The sequence below is a fragment of the Erythrolamprus reginae genome, chromosome 3 (genome assembly GCF_031021105.1).
Source record: "Erythrolamprus reginae isolate rEryReg1 chromosome 3, rEryReg1.hap1, whole genome shotgun sequence".
Taxonomy (NCBI): domain Eukaryota; kingdom Metazoa; phylum Chordata; class Lepidosauria; order Squamata; family Dipsadidae; genus Erythrolamprus; species Erythrolamprus reginae.
Genome location: NC_091952.1, coordinates 134,796,622 through 134,819,415, shown reverse-complemented (window position 1 = coordinate 134,819,415; position 22,794 = coordinate 134,796,622). Strand labels below are relative to the sequence as shown.

The window sequence follows — 22,794 nt, the reverse complement described above, 5'->3', positions numbered from 1 at the left end:
TAATATTTCATTCTCCTAGGAGAGGGGTGGGTGCTAATTTCCTAAACTTCTTTGTTAATGCTTATGTACTGTACTGGTTTTCTAATACTTTTAAAAATTGTTTTGCAAAAGACAAGGAAATGTGATGTTGGGGGAGGTGGAAACGCCATTCTTTTGGCGTAAAACTTTGCTCTAAATTGGCTACAAAGTTTTTGGGTGGAAAAAGTTTTAAGGTCTAAATTAAGACACATAGAGTATCTATGGTGAAGGAAAAGGGTGATTAATTATATCTAAGAAGCTGCTGAGAAGGAATTTACTATTTTAGAGCCGATGGGAAGGGAACCTGTAATTTACTACTGTACTCGGTTGTAAAAGCTGTATTTAAACAGTGGGCAAAATACGTGATGGAATTTCCACCCTCTCAGCAAATCATCTACCTCAAATCTCCCAATGAATGCATGGACTAATCTCTGGGAAAATAAATATAGTTACCAAACAAGTGTCATTCCCAGTTTGATGTTTAGACAAATAGTGGAGCCAAAGAGGGCTGAAATGAAATATCCAGCTGCCCCGATATGTACACTAGAATTCATCTGTATCTGTATCTTATAAAACAGACACACATCCAAACTAGACTGTGTTGTTTCGTGTCATATAATATATGTGGATACATGCATAATTTTCTATCTGTCTGTCTATCTGTCTATTACATAATAGATAGCTCTGCTGTGCCCTAGAAGTGAAGCTCTTGCCTCACAATCTGGAGGTTGTGAGTTTGATTCTAGATAGAGGCAAATGTCGGGTCTCCTGTTTGGGCAGGGGGTTGGACTAGATCAGAGGTCCCCAACCGCCGGGCCGCGGACCGGGACCGGGCCGTTGGGGTTTTCCAGCCGGTCCGCGGCGCCGCTGCCCTCCCGGCAGAGGACATTATGCAGGACAGGGTGGGGCGTCGGGCAGGGCGGGGAGAATCAGGAGGCTCCTTTGGCGGCTGGGGGCTGCCTGGCTTTGTGATTTTGGCTGGGGGGGAGTTAGGAAGGTCCTACTTCTCCCCCCCCAGCCAAAAACTCAAAGCCTATCTGCTGGATACGGGCGATGAGCGGGACGAGCGGCCCCGAAGCCGGTGGCTGTGGCAGCTGCTGCAAGAGGCTTCCGCGCCGCTCTGTCCCACTCATCACCCGTATCCAGCAGATAGGCTTTGAGTTTTTGGCTGGGGGAGGAGAAGTAGGACCTTCCTAAGTCCCCCCCCCCAGCCAAAATCACAAAGCCAGGCAGCCCCCAGCCGCGAGGTGCCCCCTCCCCTCCCATGGAGCCCTGCCCTGTTTGGTGCCCGCTGGCCGGGCAATGGCCTCCCTCCGTCCCTGCCTCGTGTTTGCAGAGCTCCGCCGGGCAAAGTTCGGACGCCTTCCGGGCGCACGCACACATCCACACCTCCACCCCCCCCGGGAGGAATTCGCCCCCTGCCCAGAATTGGCCAGCCCAGCAACGCTGCCCTCTCCCTTCGGAGGTGCGGAGAGGGCGGGGGAGAGGAATTTAACCCCGAAAGTGGCCGGGGTTGCGCAGAAATTCCCCCAACCTTCGCTGGTTTCGGGCCAGGGAAGAGGGGGCCGTGTTTACCTGGCTGATTCGGGGATGAGAGACCACCAGGAGCTCCGCAAGGCTGCGAGACTTGGATTGGGAAGTCCGAAAAAGACCCCCGGGATGGGTGAGTGGAGGGAGAGGGAGAAAGAGAGAGGGAGAGAGGGGGGAGAAAGAGAGAGAAAGAGATAGCAAGAGAGGGAGAGAGAGAAAGAGATAGGGAGAGAGGGGGGAGAGAAAGAGATAGCAAGAGAGGGAGAGAGAGAAAGAGAGAGGGGGAGAGAGAGAGAGAGAGAGAGAGAGAGGGAGAGGAGAAAGAGAGAGGGAGAGAGGGGGGGAGAAAGAGAGAGAAAGAGATAGCAAGAGAGGGAGAGAGAGAAAGAGAGAGGGAGAGAGGGGGGAGAGAAAGAGATAGCAAGAGAGGGGGGAGAGAGAAAGAGAGAGGGAGAGAGGGGGGAGAGAGAGAGAAAGAGAGGGAGAGGGAGAAAGGGAGATGGAGAGAGGGGGAGAGAGAAAGAGAGGGAGAGGGAGAAAGAGAGAGGGAGAGAGGGGGGAGAAAGAGAGGGAGAGAGAGAAAGAGAGAGGGAGAGGGGGGAGAGATAGCAAGAGAGGGAGAGAGGGAGAGAGGGGGGAGAGAAAGAGAGAGGGAGAGAGAGAGAGGAGATAAAGGAAGAGGAGAGATAGAAAGGAAGAGAGAGAAAGAAAGAGGGATAGAAAGAGAGTGAGAGATGCTCAGTGAGCCTTTCTTTGAAGTTGCCTTTCTTTCTTTCTTTCTTTCTTTCTTTCTTTCTCTCTTTCTTTTGCTCTCTTGCTCTCTTGCTCTTTCATTCTTTTTTCTCTCTCTTGCTTTCTTTCTTTCTCTTTCTTTCCCTCCTTCCTTCCCTCCTTCCATTTCTTTCATTCCCCCTCTCTATTTTTATTTCTCTTTCATTCTCTTTCTTTCTTGCTTGCTTTCTTTCTTGCTCTTTTTCTTTCTCTCTTTTACCTTCCCTTCCTCTATTTCTTCTTTTCTTTCTCCTTCCTACCTTCTTCCCTCCCTCCCTTCCTTCAGTCTTTCCTCTCTTACTCTCCCCTTTCATAAGTTTCCTTGCTTCCTTCCTCTGTTCCTGTCCCTTCCCTCTTTCTTTCTTTCTTTCTTTCTTTCCTTCCTTTCCTCCCTCCATTTCGTGCTTTCCTTTTCCTTCCTCCCTTCTTTCCTCCCTCATTCCCTTCTTTCACTCCTTCCTCTCTTACTCTCCCCTTTCACCCCTCCCCAAAGAAGGTACATTTCATACATAATTGGTATATCGCAAAATAAAGTAGTTTTAAAATGGCGGGGAGGGGGGCCCCCAGACACTTAGGCTGTATGGGGCCCCAAAATTCCTGATGGCGGCCCTGGCTCCACCCCTCCATAACCCCACCCCCATATGACCAAAGCCGCCCCCCCCCACCGGGCCATGGAAAACTGGTCTAGCTTAAAGCCGGTCCCTGGTGCAAAAAAGGTTGGGGACCTCTGGACTAGATGACCTACAAGGTCCCTTCCAACTCTGTTAATTTGTTAGTATTATGGCTAGCTATCTATCATCTATCTATCTATCTAATGTTTATATTTATATTAGAGGGGGAGACCAGTGGTGGTATTCAACTTTTTTACTACCAGTTCTGTGGGTGTGGCTTGGTGATCATGTGGCTGAGTGGGTGTGGCTTGGTGGTCATGTGATTTATGGACATTCTGTCACTAAGCAATCATCTTCTTATATAGATGCTTCCCTCCACCCATCTGTTCATCCTCAGAGACTGCCTGAACAAAGTTTTCTTGGCAATATTTTTCTGAAAAGGTTAGCCCTTGCCTTCTTCCAAGGATTGAGAAAGTGTTTGACTTTGCACCTAAGATAAGACTAGAACTTAGGGTTTCCAGCTTGCCTGATGCCTTAACCTGTTGTAGCCCACAAGCAGCCCGTGCAGCTGATAGTGGATCCCATTAGAGAGGAGACTGACTTGGTGATGCGCCAGCAGCTGGCACTCATCGGACAGTGAGGAACATGACGAGGACTCAGTGAACCTGAAGTTCAGCCAGGGCCTTTGGAACCTCAAGCACCTCATAGCAGAGATGAGGAAGAAGCTTCTCTCTTCTTGATGCAAGAGTCTACAGAGCTGCCAAGAGACAGGAATGGTTACTCCAGAGGAGATCTCCTCAGAAGTAAGACTTGAGGCTAATTGGTCACTCCCCTAGTCTACTTTAGAACTGTAGAGGCAGCTGAAAGACTGCAGGAAACAATGGTTTAGACTTATGTATCTGTCCTGAGTGTCTGGTGAATATCTCTACTCTGTTTTTCGGCCTTGGATTGCTTACCAAGGAAGACTCCTGGGCATTTTGCCAAGCCTTTGAAAACTACGTGAGATAACAATAATTAATTGCATTGCTTTGAGTTTATGTCGGCTGCTAATGAAGATTAATTAGCAGCTGACTTTTTGCAAGAAAGGATTGTTTTTTTATTTGTGTGTGTTTCTACTGCTAAGCCTGTTATTAGCAGTGGTTCAGTAATTAAATTAAGACAGTGTGTTTTGATATGTTTGTAACTGGGGGCAGAACATAACCACTACATCAACATAACCACTACATGGCTCTCTGTTAGATGATTCCTGCAATCAAAGTTACATGTCTATGTGAAATAAGATTAGGGTATGAGAAATTTCATTTCCTGGGAGCACCCACAGTCTCAAAGGGACAGGCCCAACCACTCCATCTACTCTGTATGACAACTAGGGTTTTAACATAGCAATAAAGGAGAAACTGCATGTGGTCAGCGCAATTATTTTCTTTCCATGCTGCTTCTTTACAGCTTGTATTTAAGACACACCACTCATGATAGCAAACTGTCATCAAGATTACTAGTCATTGATCCCTGATTGTGATCTTCCTCCTCTCAAAATCATATTGATAGAGATCTCATAAAGGTTATCACCACAGTCTATCTTGCTCACTTTAACACATGATGACCACTAGAAATTATTGACATTCACTTCATTAAAGTTATAGGCAGATTATTAATCAAATGTAACAATCAGTTACCCCAGAGGTGGAGGAACCATTTACAATTTCCATCAAAAGTTATCCACCAATTGAGTTCAATAGGATTTGAATGAATGCTGAAGTGAAGCATAAAAGACTGTTTTGGGTCTCTTAATATAGAAAATACAGTGGTACCTCTACCTAAGAACGCCTCTACTTAAGAACTTTTCTATAAAAGAACTGGGTGTTCAAGATTTTTTTGCCTCTTCTCAAGAACCATTTTCTACTTAAGAACCCGAGCCCAGAAAAATTTCCCAGGAAATTTGAGAGCGGCATGAAAACCTGGCCAGTTTCCTGCCATTCCCCCTTTAATCCCGGCCATCTCGGGCTTTTCTGGGCTGCCAGAGAGGAGCCTTTTGATGGCGCTTAAGGAGTCTTTGGCAGTCCAGAGCGAATGAAGCATTTTCCTTTCTCTGGGCGCTTGGAGAGGAAATAAACCACTTCATTGTGGTGACTCCCTCATGCTGCCTCCCATACACCTGGCTTGAGGTTGCCTCCCGGAGCGTCTGGGTGTGGAAAGGCAAAAGTGATGCTTCACCCAGGCCGGACCAAATCGGCTGCAGCCAAACCGAGGAGTCACCACAGTGAAGACTACAAAGGAGTGGGAGGTTCCCCCCTCTCACCCACCTGTGTTTCTCTCTCTGGTGCAGTGTATGGGAGGCAGCCTCGCGCCGGGTGTATGAGAAGCACATGCTCCTCCTCACCTCCTCAGAGTCTCTCTTTTTTTAAAAAGCCTTTTGGATTTTTTTTATTCCCCTCACCTCACCCTTTTCCTTCGGCAGTGACTGTCCTCCTCCTCCTCCTCTTCTTCGTCCTCTTCCTCCCACCCAAATTCCGAGGTTTTATTTCTTTCCTAATGTGTTTGCACGCATTATTTGCTTTTACATTGATTCCTATGGGAAAAATTGCTTCCACTTACAAACTTTTCTACTTAAGAACCTGGTCATGGAACGAATTAAGTTCTTAAGTAGAGGTACCACTACTCTGGTTAGATTTAAGGCTAGGTGGTGTTCCTGGTTCCAATTTTCACACAGCTTTAATGCATCTGATGCAAATATGTATTGCCATTTTCACAACCCATATCAGCTATCTGCAGTAGTAAGCTGTTCCTTGTAAAATCCCATGCTGGAATTAGTTAGGCACTTTCAGGCAATATATTTTCCCAGTAAAAGAGCAATTGTTAATTGTTTGCAGCAGACATCTAAAAACTTTTAAGTCAAAGAGACATTTTTATAGGGGACATCAGGTTTCCCCAGGACTCAAAATGTGGTACTGATTGTATAGGGCCTGATGTCCTTTGCAGTTGTGAATGTGATAATGTGTCAGGATCAGGGATATCTCAGCGTGATCTAAACTGGAGCCTCTTTGGGATGCGAAACACAGCAATGGTATGGTTTTCCAAATAGTTTCTGCTTAGTAAGCATATGATAAATTAAATAGCAGATATCTGCTGTGCTGAGAATATGAGCACTAGATACACATTAACTGTGGTTAAGTGAAGAAGATGCCACATGTTTTGTGTGATTTACATTATTGCACCTGAACTGAAGGTATAAGTTGTTATAACAATTGCCTGTTTATATAGTTTAGTTCAGTTTTATAACCTATAAATGGAGACAGGAATGGATTCATATTGCTAGCAATCCATTTGGGAACAAGCAAATTAAGCTCTCTCCTTTAATAACCTCCTTTGCCTTTTGCCCAATTGCTAGTCAATTTCATACTCTGGGAACCCAATATAATCATTTTCAATAATGATAAATCAACCATTTTATAAATAAAAATGGAAAATTTCCTGGTGTAATTTTCTCTTTTTTTCTAAGTTGCATAAACTTTCCACTAGACCGAAGCCATACAATAAACTGATATTACTATATTCTGAAGAATATGGTGAATTTTTGACTGAACAGCCTCTTAGGGGGAGAAATGATTTAAAATAAATCATGTGTTCCAGAACTGAAAAGGCTCCAATGCTTAGCTCTTTCCTTAAATTTATTTGTTTATAAAATATATTGGCTGCCTATTTTACCATAGAGTAATTCTGTGCAGTTTACAGTTGCATATAAGCTAAAACATAAAAAGTTAAAAACAAACATGAAAACCAAAGACACATGGAGAGCCCAAGCAGGGTCTCCACCATTCCGGAACTGTGCTGTGCCAGAAAACTCCCCAATATGGTGCAGTTTGGGTTCTTCCAATCAAGTTCCGTTGCCGCTAATGGCTCTCCTGAATAAGCTCTCTGCAATCCCAGAACTGCACTGTGCCAGAAAACTCCCCAGCATGGTGCAGTTACGGGATGGTGGAGAGGCCAGGCAAGCTCTGTCCCTACCGCCAACGCCATTGGGCATGACCATGCAGGAGAATTCCCCTGGAAGGGCTCCATCTATCTACCCAGACCAGGAGAGAGAGAGAGAGAAAAGAAAGAAAGAAAAAAGGGAAAGAGAGAAAAAAAGAAAAAAATAGAGATAGAGAAAACAAGAGAAAGAAGAAAAGAGAAAGAAAGAAAGAAAAGAAAAAAGGGGGTAAAGACAAGAAAGAAAAAGAGGAAGAGAGAAGGAGAAAGAAAGAGAGAGAGAGAGAAAGAGAGAGAGAGAGAAAGAAAACAAAACAAAAAACATATGACCACAATTGAGCCCAAACTTCTGGTTGCTAAGCAAGGGCATTAAGTGAGTTTCACCATATTTTACAAGTTGACCATGCCCACCCGGTCACCTGACCACCAAGTATACCCAATGAGTCACCTGGTCACCAAACCATGCCCACCTGAAGCCACGCCCACATGATCTTCAAGCCAAACCCACAACATAATGTAGAAGGAGCTGAAGTGGCGCACTGGGTAGAGTGCAGTACCGCAAGCCACTAAAACTGACTGCTAGATCTGCAGGTCAGCGGTTCAAATCTGATCACCAGCTCAAGATTGATTCAGCCTTCCATCCTTCTGAGGTGGGTAAAATGAGGGCCCGGATGGTGGGGGCAATATGCTGGCTCTGTTAAAAAATGCTGTTGGTAACATGTTGTAAGCCGCCCTGAGTCTAAGGAGAAGGGCGGCATTAGGGAAAAACAAACAAACAAACAAACAAACAATAAATAAATAAATAAATAAATCCTATCAACAGAACCGGCAGGGGAAAATTTCCGATTTCACCACTGCTCTTAATGTTTCCTTTTTCCGTTTCCATGCTGCCTTCTGGATATTTGTTTATAATTGGCACAGAAATCTAATGCCAAAACAGTTAATTCTGCTTATCCCTTGGATACAGGCAGTTAAGGTTGTCTGATTTACATACAAGTCAAACTTACAGATGGGTTGCCTATTACTAAAAATGGCAATACCATTTTTCTTCCTTGAGCCAATGGACTATTAGCCATGGGATGTTTCGTGAATCTCAGAAGCTATCCGTTATTCATATATAGCGTGTTTACAGTGGTTTTCAATGGTTCACAAAAATATTGGTAGCTTCAGCTGGAGTTAGCTAGAGTTAAGGGGAAAGCTATCTGTCATTTTTAGTAATAGGTAGCTCATTCCTAAGTATAACTTCCAACTTATATACAAAGTTAACAAAGTTAAAGACAGATAGAATTCATTCTTAACCCAGAGACTGTCTTTTTTAGTTTGTCTTGGCTGTAAAAGAAGGAGTGGCCTATTGCTAGAAAGTGAAATAAATAATACAGTGATACCTTGTTTTTCAAACACTTCATCATACAAACTTTTCAAGATACAAACCCGGGGTTTAAGATTTTTTTTGCCTCTTCTTACAAACTATTTTCACCTTACAAACCCACTGCCGCCGCTGGGATGCCCCGCCTCCGGACTTCCGTTGCCAGCGAAGCACCCATTTTTGGGCTGCTGGGATTACCCTTAGGCTCCCCTCCATGGGAAACCCCACCTCTGGACTTCCATGTTTTTGTGATGCTGCAGGGGAATCCCAGCAGTGCAAAAATGGGCGCTTCGCTGCCAATGGAAGTCTGGAGGTGGGGTTTCCCAGCAAGGGGAGCCTCAGTGAAATCGCAGCATCGCAAAAACACAGAGGTCCGGAGGTGGGGTTTCGAGGACTTCGGTGTTTTTGCAATGCTGCGATTCCACTGAGGCTCCCTTCACTTGCAAGCGAAGCACTCGTTTTTGCGGTGCTGGGATTCCCCTGCTGGAATTCCCCTGCAGCATGCAAAAACACAGAAGTCCGGAGGTGGGGTTTCGCATGGAGGACAGCCTCAGGGGGATCCCAGCAGCGCAAAAACGGGCGCTCCGGCTGGCAAAAGGGGTGAATTTTGGGCTTGCACGCATTAATCGCTTTTCCATTGATTCCTATGGGAAACATTGTTCCATCTTACAAACTTTTCACCTTAAGAACCTCGTTCTGGAACCAATTAAGTTTGTAAGACAAGGTATCACTGTACTGTGTTGACTTTTTTTGCCTATTTCCCCGTATTTTTACAGCCTATGCTTCATCCTATTCTTTGCTGCTTATATATTTGGCAGAAATAGAGAACTAATGGAAGTGTCCATTTTGTTTGAATTTTGCCTAAATTCAGATCCTTATTACTCTCATCCTTATTTGTTTGTTCACCAGATTTATAAAGCTGCCCATCTCACAAATGTAACTGTGAGCATCTTACAATAACAGTCAGTTAAAACATAGCTTAAAACAACAATTAAAAACTATTAAACACAACCACAAATAAATATAGAACAGAAATAAAACCGCAGGAAAACAGATTGACATCCAGCAACCAAAATAATCTTCTGCCAGGCTCCCCATTTCTCTGGGATCCCCAAGCCTGCAAAATGCCCCACAATTCAGGGATTTCATAAATGCCAGTGCAAGTCTAATCTCACCTTGGGGGAACCATATTCCATAGGGTGGGTGCCCTGCCTACTGAGTCCCACCCGACTAGGTTCTTTAGCAGTTGAGACCCATAACATGCTCCTCCTCCCAGTTCTGATGGGATGAGTAGATGTAACTGGGCTTCTCTCTCTGGCCTACATGGCATCGGACCAGAATACTCCGAGACCGCCTTCTGCCGCATGAATCCCAGCGGCTGATTAGGTCCCACAGAGTTGGCCTTCTCTGGATCCCGTCGACTAAACAATGTCATCTGGCGGGACTCAGGGGGAGAGTCTTCTCTGTGGTGGCCCCGACCCTCTGGAAACAACTCCACCCAGAGATTATGATTGCCCCCACCCTCCTCGCCTTTCGTAAGTTATTAAAAACTCATCTTTTCCACCAGGCATGGGGAAACTAACACACACCCCAATTGTCAAGGCTTGTGTATGGTTTGATTGGTTGTGTGATTATTTTATTTTATTATAAGAGTTTTAAATTGTATTTTAAAATTGTATTTGTACACTGTTTATGTTGTTGTGAGCTGCCCTGAGTCCTCGGAGAGGGGCGGCATACAAATCTAATAAATTATTATTAATAAATTATAATTACTATAATTATTATTTTCCTTCAAAAAACCTGATAAAAACCAGCACCTTGAATTGAACCCAGAAGGCAACAGGAAACTGATGCAGCTCCTAGCACAGAGGTGTAATGTGTGTTGTTCTAGGAAAATATCTAACTGCACTACCACATTTTGCACCAGCTGAAGCGTCTGAATGCTTTTCCTTATTTCTTTTCTTTGTACTTGTTCTCCACATTAATATTCAACTAACTTTGGCGCTCGCTTGAGGAGGACACCCTGCCCGTGCCACAATCAGCCAGTCAGGGAGTCGTGAGAGGGGGAGAAAGATAACCCAAATAGTTTGGGGGTGACCATAGTTCCTCAGCACACAGAGAGCGAAGGGGAGAGAGAGGGAGAGAGAAATGAGAGAGAGAGAGAGAGAGAGAGAGAGAGATGGGTGGGGGAATGGGAGAGAGAGAGACGGGGGAAGGAAAGAGAGAAAGGAAGATGAGAGGAAGGAAGAAAGGAAAGGAAGAAAGAGAAATGTAGAGAAAGAGAAAGGGAGATACCTATTTTCATAGAAAACATAGAGCTACAAAACCAGGGTAAGCATAGCTTGGGTCATGTGATTCAGTGGGAGTGACATTGAGTTGGCCATGCCCACCCAGGTTTTGTTGCTCCAGATGTTTTCTTTTCTTTGGGAAATGGGTCCAAATGGCTCTTTGTGTTTTTAAGGTTGCCGACCCCTGGTATAGCCCCATGGGTATCTGACTGCAACCACAGGATAAGCTCAAATTCAAAGCCCAAGAGAGTATAAATCTCTCTCTCTTTCATGTGGTCAACTACCCAGGACCTCTTGTGGCCCTGTTCACCCTTAACCCAACCTTCTAAGAAGTCACCATGTTTCCAGTGTCTTTCTTCCCACTTGGGACTGAACCCAGATGGATATTTCTTCCAACACTAGAAAATGGGAGGCATGGAATTCAAGTCCCTCCATATGCGTGAAGCCATCCGGAAAACTTTGGAACAGCCCTAGGACAATGGAAAATCACTTTTTGAAAAACCTTGTCCAAGCAGTTGCCAGGAGTCAATATGTACTGACCCCCCCTATCAGTACCCCCACCCCTGGATATGTGCAATACAATCTAAACCTCCAGGAATAATCAGGATCAGTCAATCCCCTGTGTGCCTTTTCTCATCCTTGAAACCACCTCTCCTTCTAATGAAAATTCTGAATCAAGAAAGAACCCCGCCCCCCATTACATTGGGGTGCAACCTACCCAGTTTCCAGAGAGGCCCCCATTCCCAATGCAGTTTTAATTGGCCTTATCCAAACCATGGTTGCCTCCAAGGCTGTCCCACAAAACAAGAGTTTCCACTTCCCGGGCACTAAACCAGGCAGATTTCTGGCCAGCCGTGAAAAAAAGTTTCAACCGGGAATTTCTGTGAACTCAAAAGATGAGTGGCCGATTCCTCCACTCGGATCCAAAGGATGATTCAGTTGATTATGCCATTGAAACTGATCAGAAAAGGCGCCAATTCTAGGCGCATATGGAAGACTTTCCTTTTGGTTCTATGGTGTTCCTAGATGATTGTCCGTGCACATATCCACACATATTCCCTGCATATTAAAATGTAGAACATTTGAACTTTCCAGCCCCTTCAACCTGTCCTCGGCTTGCGACCCAAGGATTCGATTCTTCGTGGTTCCTTATTGAGACCTGCCTTGGGCCTGGGGTTCGAGGAGTGCACCCCGAGGACGAGGAGCCTGCTGTTTTCGCCCCCTTCCCCCCTCACAGCAGCTCCTCCGGCGGACAGACCGACGGGAGGACACAATAGCCGCAGAGAAGGGGAAGCGGGGGCAAGAGAGAGACTCCTCCTTCAAGCCCGCCTCGCTTTGCCTCAGCCGGGTAGCAACGCCGCGCGATTCAGCCCACCTTCCCCCTCCCAGCCTCCCCCGGTGGCACGCTCCGTTCAGTTTGCTTTCCAACCGGGCAGAGGAGACGGTTAGACCGGTCCTGCGCCGCCGCGCCCGCCGCATGCCCGGCTCTCCTCCCAGCGGCGCCCGCTAGCCGTCCATGGCGCGGCCCAGGATGCTGCTCCGCTGCTGCGCCTTGGCGCTGCTGGCGGCGTGGTGGGGCACCGCCGACGCCAACCTGAGCTCACCTCCGACTGGCGCCCCGCTGGAGGACGAGGCGGAGAACCAGGAGAACATTCTCTCGCAGGTAAGGCGTCGCCTGCGCGAGCCGGGAGCCGTCGGTGCCTTGGGAGGGGGAATCTGACCCTCGAGGTGATTTCCCAGCGGTGCATCAGGAACGCTGTGGGGAGTGGACTGCAGGAGTCACCAAGGGCTCCGGCACTCTTGAAAGGGCACGGATTTCACCCCTCACCCTGGCTTCTCTCCTGGCACCAAAACAACAAAACAAAACACCACTAGAGCCTCTGAACATGTGCAAAAATCCTTCACAACTAATTCACTTTGTGCATTTGCAGTTGCAGGAGGGAAATCTATCCTAGCATGGTTTTACCAATAAGCTTGGATTGGGTGGAGTAGGGAGTAAATATGGGGGGGGGGGGGTAATTCTGCAGAAGACAAATTTGACACACAGCACAAAGTGTGGCACAGCTAGGGGATCCCAGTTAGGTCTTCAACAGAACTTTGATTTTATGGGATGGTTTTAGAAGTAGTGAAGAATAGAGCAAGGAAGGTAAAGGTAGGTTTCTAAATTGGATTTGTACATTGTTTATGATTGTTGTGAGATGCCCGAGCTTTCGGAGAGGGAAAGAATACAATTATTATTATTATTATTATTATTATTATTATTATTATTATTAAATAAAGACAGCTTGTCACTTAAAAGAATATTTGAATTTAGGACTTGCCGAAGGTTTATATCGAAAGGTTAGCCTTAAAATTGTTGGCTGGTTTATATGTCTTAAATATGTTGCTTTAAATCAACCCATAAATTCATTTCAGAAAAGCTAGGTCCTTGCACTCAGTAACAACATACAAGCGTTTTGCATTGTGTAGAATCAGCAAGCTTTGCATTATAGTGTTATACTCCACAGTACAGAATTTACTTTGTCCTCAACTGGTACCTTTTAGACCCAGGTACCAGGTACCTTTTAGACCCAGTGCAGAAAAAGGACAAGCAGCTGTTGTTGAATGCACGGAAAAGCAAACAAGTGGAAAAGGTGCATCTATTAAAATCTGTGTTCTTTGTGAACTATGAAATGCACAGAAGCAGCACCCTTACGCTTTTGACCACTCCAGGTATCTGGGACAAAAGGTCTTCTGAAGTAGATCTGTGGTATCTAGACCAGGTTTGGGATTATTGCTTTGCTGCTCCTTTCTAAAAGCAACAAGTTCCTCCCTTCCCAACATATTACTTATTTCCTAATCAACTAATTGAACAGATTAGTTATATCCATATAAAATTGTGCTGGGAGAGCAATGCTATCTGTCAATTCCTCTGGTGCTTAGAGCCTGCAGAGCTTTCACTCAGCTCCTCTTGTTTTTCCATTGTAGTTAAAGCCAGCTAAAAGAGAGAAGTGCTGTAAATGGCAACGTTTGTACATTTTCTGGTGGCTGGGCTGCCTCTTTGTCATCAGCAAAATCAGTTGCATGCATTTATATTGAAGTAATTGTGCAATATAAATAGTAATTGTGTTGGGTTTGATGCTGAGCAAAAAGACTTACGGTAAAATGGTCTTGGCACAATGTATGTCTGGATGATGGAGGCCAATCAGAAAAATGTAACGTTTGGCTACTTTTATTATCTAGGCATATTCCCTTAAAGGAAATTCTTTGAATTGTATTTAATGTTTCTTGAAACCTTGTGTTGGCTAGGCAGGATGTGCCAGTCTGTTTCACAACTTTTGTCTTGTTCTTGAATCCAACCAGAAAAATGTCCTATTTATGTAGGACTAGCATTACACATTGGAAACTTTAGCTTCCTATCAAATGTATCCTGATAGCTTTGGCTTTTAAAAAAATATATCTTCTATTTTTTTTTTCTGAGGACAACTCTTATTAAATATACCTAAGTTAGGGTAGACTGTCTTCCCAGGATGATTTCATGTCCAGGATGCATAAAAATAAAGGAGAGTTGCAAAGATCTCATGTGGAGCCCCTCTGTTCACTTCAATGAAATTTGTACAGGAGAATTTCCCAACAGATTGTTCCCATTATATTTAAATGAGATCATTCTGGAGAATGTCTGGGTTGAATATAGCAGCCTTTTAATTTCCCCAAACCCAAGAGAAACCAAAATTGTTTGGGTTCAAGTTGACTAGTTTGGGGTTTGGCTTTTGGATTCTTTTAGGTGGTAGAAGAAAATTACTTTCTCAGATAACCAAGGATGAACGAACATGAAGTGTCAGCAACATTTTAAGCCAAACAGGCATTTCTTCAAGGTTTCAGAAGGTCAGAGTTTCTCCCAAACATTCGTCCAAAGCAAACCCACCGAGAATTCCAGGACAAACTGACTGGCTTCCTTTTCCTCCCCTTCCCCTCCTTTCCTTGATTAGTTGCTAGGTGACTATGACAAGGTGAAGGCGGTGTCCCAAGGCTCAAACTGCCAGTGCAAGTGCGTGGTGAGACCCCTGGGCAGAGGAGCATGTCAGAGGATCAACGAAGGCTCTTTCAAAGCTGAGGATTTTTACATGGTGGAAACAATCACTTCTGGACCAGAATGCAAGTGCTCCTGTGTGGCTCCACCTTCTGCTCTCAATCCCTGCGAAGGGGACTTCAGGCTGAAGAAACTGCAGGAAGCAGACAACAAGGACTTCAAGGTATTTGCCTTTCCTGAGTTTTTAGTGTAGTTAAAATGTATTTTTATTATTTCAGTTGATGCCACACCTTTCTACCCAAAGGGCAGTCATGAGGGTTATCCTCTCCCACATAATGGAGAATTAAGGCAGGTTTTAACAGGAGATTAATCTGGAGATTTGGCGTTTCTTTGCAGTACTTGCAGATCTCCAAGGCTGAGATACCAGGAGACAGGTATCCTCAACCTATGACCACAATTAAACCCAACATTTCTGTTGTTAAGTGAGATTGTTAAGTGAATTGCTCCCTCTTACCACCTTTCTTGCCACAGTTGTGAATCACTACCATAGTTCCCTTTAAGCTGAGCAGTGAGCAATCGCTCACTTAAAAATCATCATCAACTCAGAGTTTTCCAAACCTGCCCAGAAGCCGAGAGGGAAAGAGTGAGAGGGAAGGAGAGAGAGAGGAAGAGAGGAAGAGAGAGAAACAGATAGAAAAAAGAGAGGAAGGAAAAGAGAAAGAAAAAGAATGGGAGTAAGGAAGAGAGAAAGAAAATCAAAATCTAGTTTGAAACTAGCTCAACTATTTAAGTGGCATTTTGATATTGATAGAGTTGCCCTATTATGAGCTCACTGTTATAGACACACAGTACAGTATTTTATTTTGAAATTCTCTGAGGCAAAACAGGGTGGGTTTTTTATTTGTTTGTTTGTTTGTTTGTTTGTTTGTTTATTTATTTATTATTTCTGTGCCGCCCAGTCCCAAAGGGACTGCCGCTCAGACACTATACTTTTCCGCCCACCCCCCAAAAAATTTAGAGGGAACACTGATCACTACAGTTATTAGGTTAGTAACCTGGCTTCCCCATTGATCACATGATCCTGGGACAATGCAACGATCACAATACTAGTCAATTACCAGTGGTCTGAATTTTGATCATGTGATCATGGGGATACTGCAACATTGTATGTGTTGAAAAACAGTCATATGTCACTGCTACTTTTCAATTCTGTTGTAATTTCAGATAGTCACTAAACGAACTGTTATAAATTGAGGACTACCTGCACTGTATAGAATGGTAGCAACCCTTTTCCAATCCACCCCAAAGTATGCAGCATGGCCATGAAACAATCCATTCCCCAATTTTGTCCCAGTAAGTTGCAAACTGGGAATGCTTCCCCTGTTCACAGTCCAAATACTAAGATGTGATCTGGTTTGCTTGCTAAGAAATGTTCAGACATGTGGCTTGTTTACTAAATTGGTATAGAAAGCAAGAGTGATTCAGTTCAGAGAGCACGTGTCAAGAAAAAAACCAACCACATAAAAAGCTTGACGAGGTGTCGGAGCCCCAGTATGTCTATTCATGCATTAAGTCCATTTATGCTTATAATGTAGCTATCATTAGCCATTAAAACAACAACATAATCTATTAAAAATAATATGAGATGCACATCATCATAATGTCAAGTTAACTCTATAAACCATGAACTTTGAAACAGTAAGATCAGGTTAACTAGATCAGGCAGAACTTTGTCTTGGTTTGCTTGTCCAGCAGGTGAAAAATCCATTTGCTCCTGTTCTTTCAGCTGTTGGACTGCAGCTTCATAATTGCAGCCAGCTCATCCCTTCGCATCAAGGGACCAAACTCTGGGAGTGGGCTTGGCAACTAATTTTTTATGAGGCTCTTTAAACATACAGTGGTACCTCGTCTTACAAATGCCTCTTCATACAAACTTTTCGAGATACGAACCCAATGTTTAAGATTTTTTGCCTCTTCTTCAAAACTATTTTCCCCTTACGAACCCGAGCCGCTGCCGCTGGGATTCCCCACCTCTGGACTTCCATTGCCAGTCAAAGCGCCCGTTCTTGCATTTCTGGGATTGCCCTGAGGCTCCCCTCACTGGGATTCCCTTCATTTTTGCTGGCGGTGCTTTGAATCCCAGTGAGGGGAGGCTCAGGGAAATCCCAGCAACGCAAGAATGGGTGCTTCGGTTGGCAACAGAAGTCCAGAGGCAGGGATTCCCAGTGAGGGGAGGCTCAGGGGAATCCCAGCAATGCAAGACTTCGGACTTCCGTCGCCAGCCGAAGCACCCGTTCTTGCATCACTGGGATTTCCATGACCTCCCCTCGCTGGGAATCCTCACCTCTGGACTTCCATTGCCTAGCTGGGATTCAAAGCAGTGCTGGCAAAAATGAAGGGAAACCTCAGTGAGGGGAGGTTCAGGGAAATCCCAGCAATGCAAGAACAGGCACTTCGACTGGCAACAGAAGTCCAAAGGTGAGGATTCCCAGCGAGGGGAGGTCATGGAAATCCCAGTGATGCAAGAACGGGTGCTTCGGCTGGCAACGGAAGTCCGGAGGTGGGATTCCCAGCGAGGGGAGATCAGGGAAATCCCAGTGATGCAAGAACGGGTGCTTTGGCTGGCAACGGAAGTCTGGAGGTGGGGATTCCCAGTGGCGCAAGGCAAAAGGAGTGACTTTTGGGATGGGGATGCCTGCATTATTTTCTTTTACATTGATTCCTATGGGGAAAATTGCTTCTTCTTACAAACTTTTCTACTTGCGAACCTGGTCACGGAACAAATTAAGTTCGTAAAATGAGGTACCACTGCTTTACTGCTGTGGAGATTGCATGATGAAGTTCTGTTCTTACCTAGTTGGCCTTCTCTACCTGCTAGGAACAGGAAGTGCAACAGTCTTACTAAATATGTAGGCTCCGAATTCTCCCACATTCATTAGGATGGAAACCTAACAGATATATGCTACTTAATTGCACTAAAAGACATTCCATTCATGAATGTTTTACCTTTGTTGAACATGCAAGGGAAGATTACATTATGGAACAATCTTATTTGTTACAAAAATGTACATTATTGGGTGTTTAGCACGCAATTTAAGTGGAAATGTGGTAGACTGAAGGCATAGATTTAACATTGATCTAGAGAAGAGGGAGGGAAGGTGGAAATTGTCTGTGGTCTGGATGCCAGAATACTTTCCCATCTGCTCCTTTTCTACCGTTGTTGCTTGCTTTTCCTCCTTGCTTCTCATTCTTGCCAGTGATGGCTTAAATTATGGCTTGCAGAGGGTTTTTGACATTAGTCCTAGGGATGCAGATTCAGAAATCACTGGTTAAATCAGTGTCCTTGGCTTAAGCAGTTCAATAAATCAAATTCAATAAATCAAATTGGGAGGTATAAAATGGAATATAAATACAAACACATATGGGAATTTGGAGTTTGTACTCTCTCCATCAGATAAAAGTATTCAGGCTAGTTCCTGTAAATATACAAATGACATAAAACTAAAAGTTCAAATTAGCATTAAAAGGGGGGAATCCCAGAATTTCAAACATTTCTTGAGATGCAAACTGAAAAGCATCAGGACATCAGAAAATGTTCTTTAGCATCCAATTCTTAAGCTTTAAATATAATTGCTACTATTTTAAACTGGATATAATTATTTTATGCCTTGGTGAAACATATGAGTTGAGGGTCAAGATTCAAATCTATCCCAAAATAAAAGGAGCTGATAGATCAGAACCAACACTAAGAATCTGCCCATTGGATTGAGTTTCATTTCTTAATCCTCATTATTGGTCATAAGCATTAATATTATCCCTTCCTATGAAAAGCCCTCTAGCTCAAAATCAGTCTAGCAGCACTCCTTTCTGGAATTAGCCATCCAACAGGAAGAAAAACTTGAGCACAGAGTCTCCAATCCACAGCCAAGAGCAGATGGTCCAGAAGGATACCATGGACAATAGCAGTAAAAGTGGTTGAGAAATCCAGCAGAATTAGCAGAGTGTTACTCCCTATAATTTCTGCTTGCAAAAATAATCTGTCAGAGTGATCATGGCAGCTTCAATGTCACAATTGAATAGGTACTGCCATTTTAAGATATGGCCCACTAAAGGTAAACAAAAGAGAATTGTTTTTAAACTGCACAAACTTATTTCTGAGGGAAGGACAAGAGAGATGGGTACACTGCAAACAAGTTGGAAGGGGCTTCATTCTAAGAACTGCTATAACATATTACCCCCTTTCCCAATCCAAATTCATACTGGGGAGCAGAATTCCTGGGCAAAGTGGCCTGAGAATATGCTGGTTGAGGACACCTGTAGTCCAATATACCCTGAACATGACAGATCAGGAAGGGCGGTATATTAAACTGAGATATGTATCCCAGAGTTTATGACAATTATCCTCCTGCTTTTTTGTAAAGGAGATAAGGAGAATATATGTAATTACCTTTCCTTAATTTATCCACACCCAAAAAGCTTCAAGACTCAGTAAAATTTAAACTGGATCTCTCCATTTGCAGTTCAACATTGCAACCATTCCAGTACATTGGCTGTCATAAGATCCTGAATTGAAGTGCCATCCAAAGATAAGTCATGATAGTGTATCGCAATGATGGCGAACCTATGGCACGGGTGCCACAGGTGGCACACAGAGCCATATTTGCTGGCACGTGAGACATTGCCTTAGCTCAGCTCCAATGTGCATGTGTGTGCTGGCCAGCTTGTTTTTGGATCGCACAGAGGCTCTGGGAGGGCGTTTTTGGTTTCCAAAGAGCCTCTGGGGGGATGAGTAAGGGCGGTTTTACTCTCCCCCGGCTCCAGGGAAGCCTTTGGAGCCTGGGGAGGGGGAAACACGAACCTATCGGGCCCACCAGCAGTTGGAAAACAGGCCGTTTCTGGCCTCGGGGGGGCGGGGGAAGCTGTTTTTGCCCTCCCCAGACATTGAATTATGGGTGTGGGCTATCACACATGCCCACACTCTTTCAGCACCCCAGGGAAAAAAGGTTCGCCATCACTGGTGTATCCTCTTTCCATGATCAAGTGTGGATCATTCCTATATCTGAGCTGAATTATTATTTAAATATATGTACATATGAATGTTGGGCTTTGAATTATCCAATATATATTATTAATGACTATGAATTATGTACCTATCAGTTCTTTGTGAATATGTTTCTCTCAATCCAGACATTTTATATTTCTTGACTGCAAAAGCTTTCACCGTGGATTAAGCTCATTTTACATTAAAATTGATTTCCTCATCACAAATTTATATCACATATTTTGCACTTCTTATGGGAGATCATGTACGTGGCAGAGTGTGATTGATGCAGCAGGTCTTTGGTGAACCACAAGGAGTAAGGGAAGAAAAGAATCTTTCTGGAAAAAAAAATCAGAATGCATTTTTAATATATGCTGCCTCCTTTCTCAGCTGGAAATAAAATCTGATTTTAAAAAAGATCTGGCCAAGCAGCATCCCAACATTCTTCCTTCTAATCTTGATTTTCAAAATCACATTCTATATTAGCCTGTTTTTCCTAACAGCTATAAACTTGGAAATATTACAAGCCTAAGAATTGTGTTACTGGATCACATCAGTGGAACCTCTTGAATTGCTATTGGCATTAGGAGGCTACAACCCCATGTAGAGAAATCTGAAGCACAGCATAAAAGCAGTGGCAGTCCCTTGAGCTGTTATTCTCCACATCTGGTACAGACTCTGAAAACAGAGGGTTCGTTTAGTGTCTGCTTTATTTGGTTTGCAGTCTAGTTGCTGTCACCCCCAGACCAGATCCTCCAGGTGACTTCTTAAATTTACTTGGATTATCCCGTTAGGGGGGGGGAAGCCTGTTCTACAAGGCTGAGCCAAAAATGCAGGCAGCAACCAGCTTCACGTACTTGTTCTGGCAATGGTTGTATTGCTTTATTTTCTGCTTACAAGTGTTTAGCTGTCCAAAACGTAACTAGAGATCATTGTTACAGTTTCTCCAGCAACATTGTCCTTGAAGGGCATGACGAAACCTGAGCCATCAGCCCTTCCAAATGTGAGCAGCCTCAAATAAACTATAATCCATTTAACAATTTCAACAGCGTAGCCAGGTGATGCGGGACAATATTCCATCTCTGAAAGAGTCACTAAAAGAACATTATGAAAACCTACACCAACATCCTTTCCTTATTTTACCAACAGAATGGGCAAATGAAATAAATTCCTCAAACTTTTGGTGACTCTTTAATTATTTGTTATATATATTATATAATGTTATATTTTAATTGTATTTGGCTAAATCCTTCAGGAGTTGGGCAGCATATAAGTCCAAATAATAAATAAATAATAAATAATTTTGTAGTTTCTTTAAGGCACAACTGTATGTTATACCTTTCCCTATAGTAATGATCTGTTAATGCAAAAATAATTTATCTCCTACTTACTCCACTTATTTTAAAACATTTTCCCTCATTTGTCAGTTGTATATTCCTTGGAAAGAGCCTCTTTACAACTAAAAATATAGACATTTGGAAGGTTGGTTTTCTCTTGATTAAAACCCAGGTGGTGCAGTGGTTAGAGTGCAGTACTGCAAGATACCTCTGTTGATCACTTGCTGCCAGCAGTTTGGCAGATTGAATCTCAGTAGGCTCAGGGTTGACTCAGGCTTCCATCCTTCAAAGGTCGGTAAAATGAGGACCCAGATTGTTGGGGACAATACGCTTACTCTCTATAAACCACTTAGAGAGGGCTGTAAAGCACTGTGAAGTGGTATATAAGTTTAAATGCTAAATGCTACTGCTAAAGCAATGCTAAGCTGTCCTCTGTGTATTATACACTGCATGGTGATCCAGCAAGTGTATATTATATGCACTTGTTGGATCACCAAGTTTGAGAATAAGTCTCCCATTGATCCTAGATGCTCTTCTCCCCATTTTCCAATGCAATAAATGTCTCTTGGCAGCAACCCCCCCCCCCCCCGAATTATACTCTGCATCTTAGAACCTTAATGGGTCACTACTGCAGGGAACCTTAGAACCTTAATGGGTCACTACTGCAGGGAATCTGAGCAAATCCTTCACACCAGATAGAAAAGGCAAATGGCAGACTTGAGTTTTTCTTTCTCCATCTATGCTCATGGTGGTGGGTAATTTTTGGACTTCTGACCTTGAGAGAAGTTAACTGTGTTTCAATTCATGTGCTAAGAAACTCTTGCTTACCTGCTATAGTGTTTTCTAATTTCCAAACTGGTGGTCATACCCATCCTGGCTTCAGAGCCTATATCAGTGATAGCTAACCTTTTCCAGACCGAGTGCCCGTAGCATGCATGCGAATGTGGGTATGTGCGCCCAAACCCCCAAAATGCATTTATAATGTAAGACCATTGCACTTTCCTATCGTGGATGATTGAGAGGGTCGCAATTGAATTATAGTCTTTACGCACCAAAAGAACAAGCATACTGGAGAAGCTTCTGGGATAGCGGCTTGTTATATCCTACAGCGACTTGTGAAATCAGCATGTATTATTTGATATTATATAATTAAATTTCCACTTGGTCCAAAAACATTTCAGCATAACAATGGAGATGTTTGGTTTTATGTTACCGCATATGGCATCGTGATTATCCTGAATAAAGTTGATTTGAAATTAACCTAATTTGAAAGACAAATTTGGTTTGTGTTCCCCTAGTAATATAATAAACCATGGAAAATGGTTGGTTTTTGTGTGTGTATGTGTGTGTGTGTGTGTGTGTGTGTGTGAATAGCAGTATCATTCTTTACACAGAACATGTCTTTCAAATTCAGAATTAGGAGATGGATCAAAAAAGTGCACAGTGACTTTTTAGGGTTTTTTAAATCTGCCTTCAAACCTTCTCATAAGCTTTGTGTTTCTCTTTTTTCACTTACCTTTTGCTGATCCTACCAAATTTATCCACTGCTCAAGTCCCAGGGAGAGGCCCTTTCATGTCAAGATTCAGCGACGACTGAATCTGGAGCTCTGTGTGCATGTGGAGCAGTTACTCTGCCATATTGCTATGAGCTTTTCCTAAAATACCACTTCACTTCTCCCTGCCATTATCCCTGTGCTTGTCCCGCTGCTTCCTGCCTTTCTAGTAGTGAGCAGTCCAGTCACTGAAAGGTGAGGTTTGTGTATTGTTAAGAATAAGGTGATGTGTCTGTAATTTTGTCACAACATATACTTCCTCTGATGGTGGAATGATGACAAGTGTTTCTCTATTCTCCCA

At 43.7% G+C, this 22,794-nt stretch overlaps 1 protein-coding gene across 2 annotated transcripts in view; it reads left to right on the top strand.

Moving 5' to 3' along the window:
* Positions 1-11,870: 11,870 nt before the first annotated feature.
* The window catches only part of OLFML2B (olfactomedin like 2B), a 47,981-nt gene continuing 37,057 nt past the window's right edge, over positions 11,871-22,794 (top strand). The window contains exons 1-2 of one of the 2 annotated variants that reach the window (XM_070746756.1): positions 11,871-12,216; positions 14,522-14,785. In XM_070746756.1, the coding sequence (XP_070602857.1) occupies positions 12,070-12,216; positions 14,522-14,785 (411 nt within the window). In that variant the 5' untranslated portion in view covers positions 11,871-12,069. The remainder of the gene's footprint in view (positions 12,217-14,521; positions 14,786-22,794) is intronic. The other variant, XM_070746755.1, reaches the window with a different exon arrangement.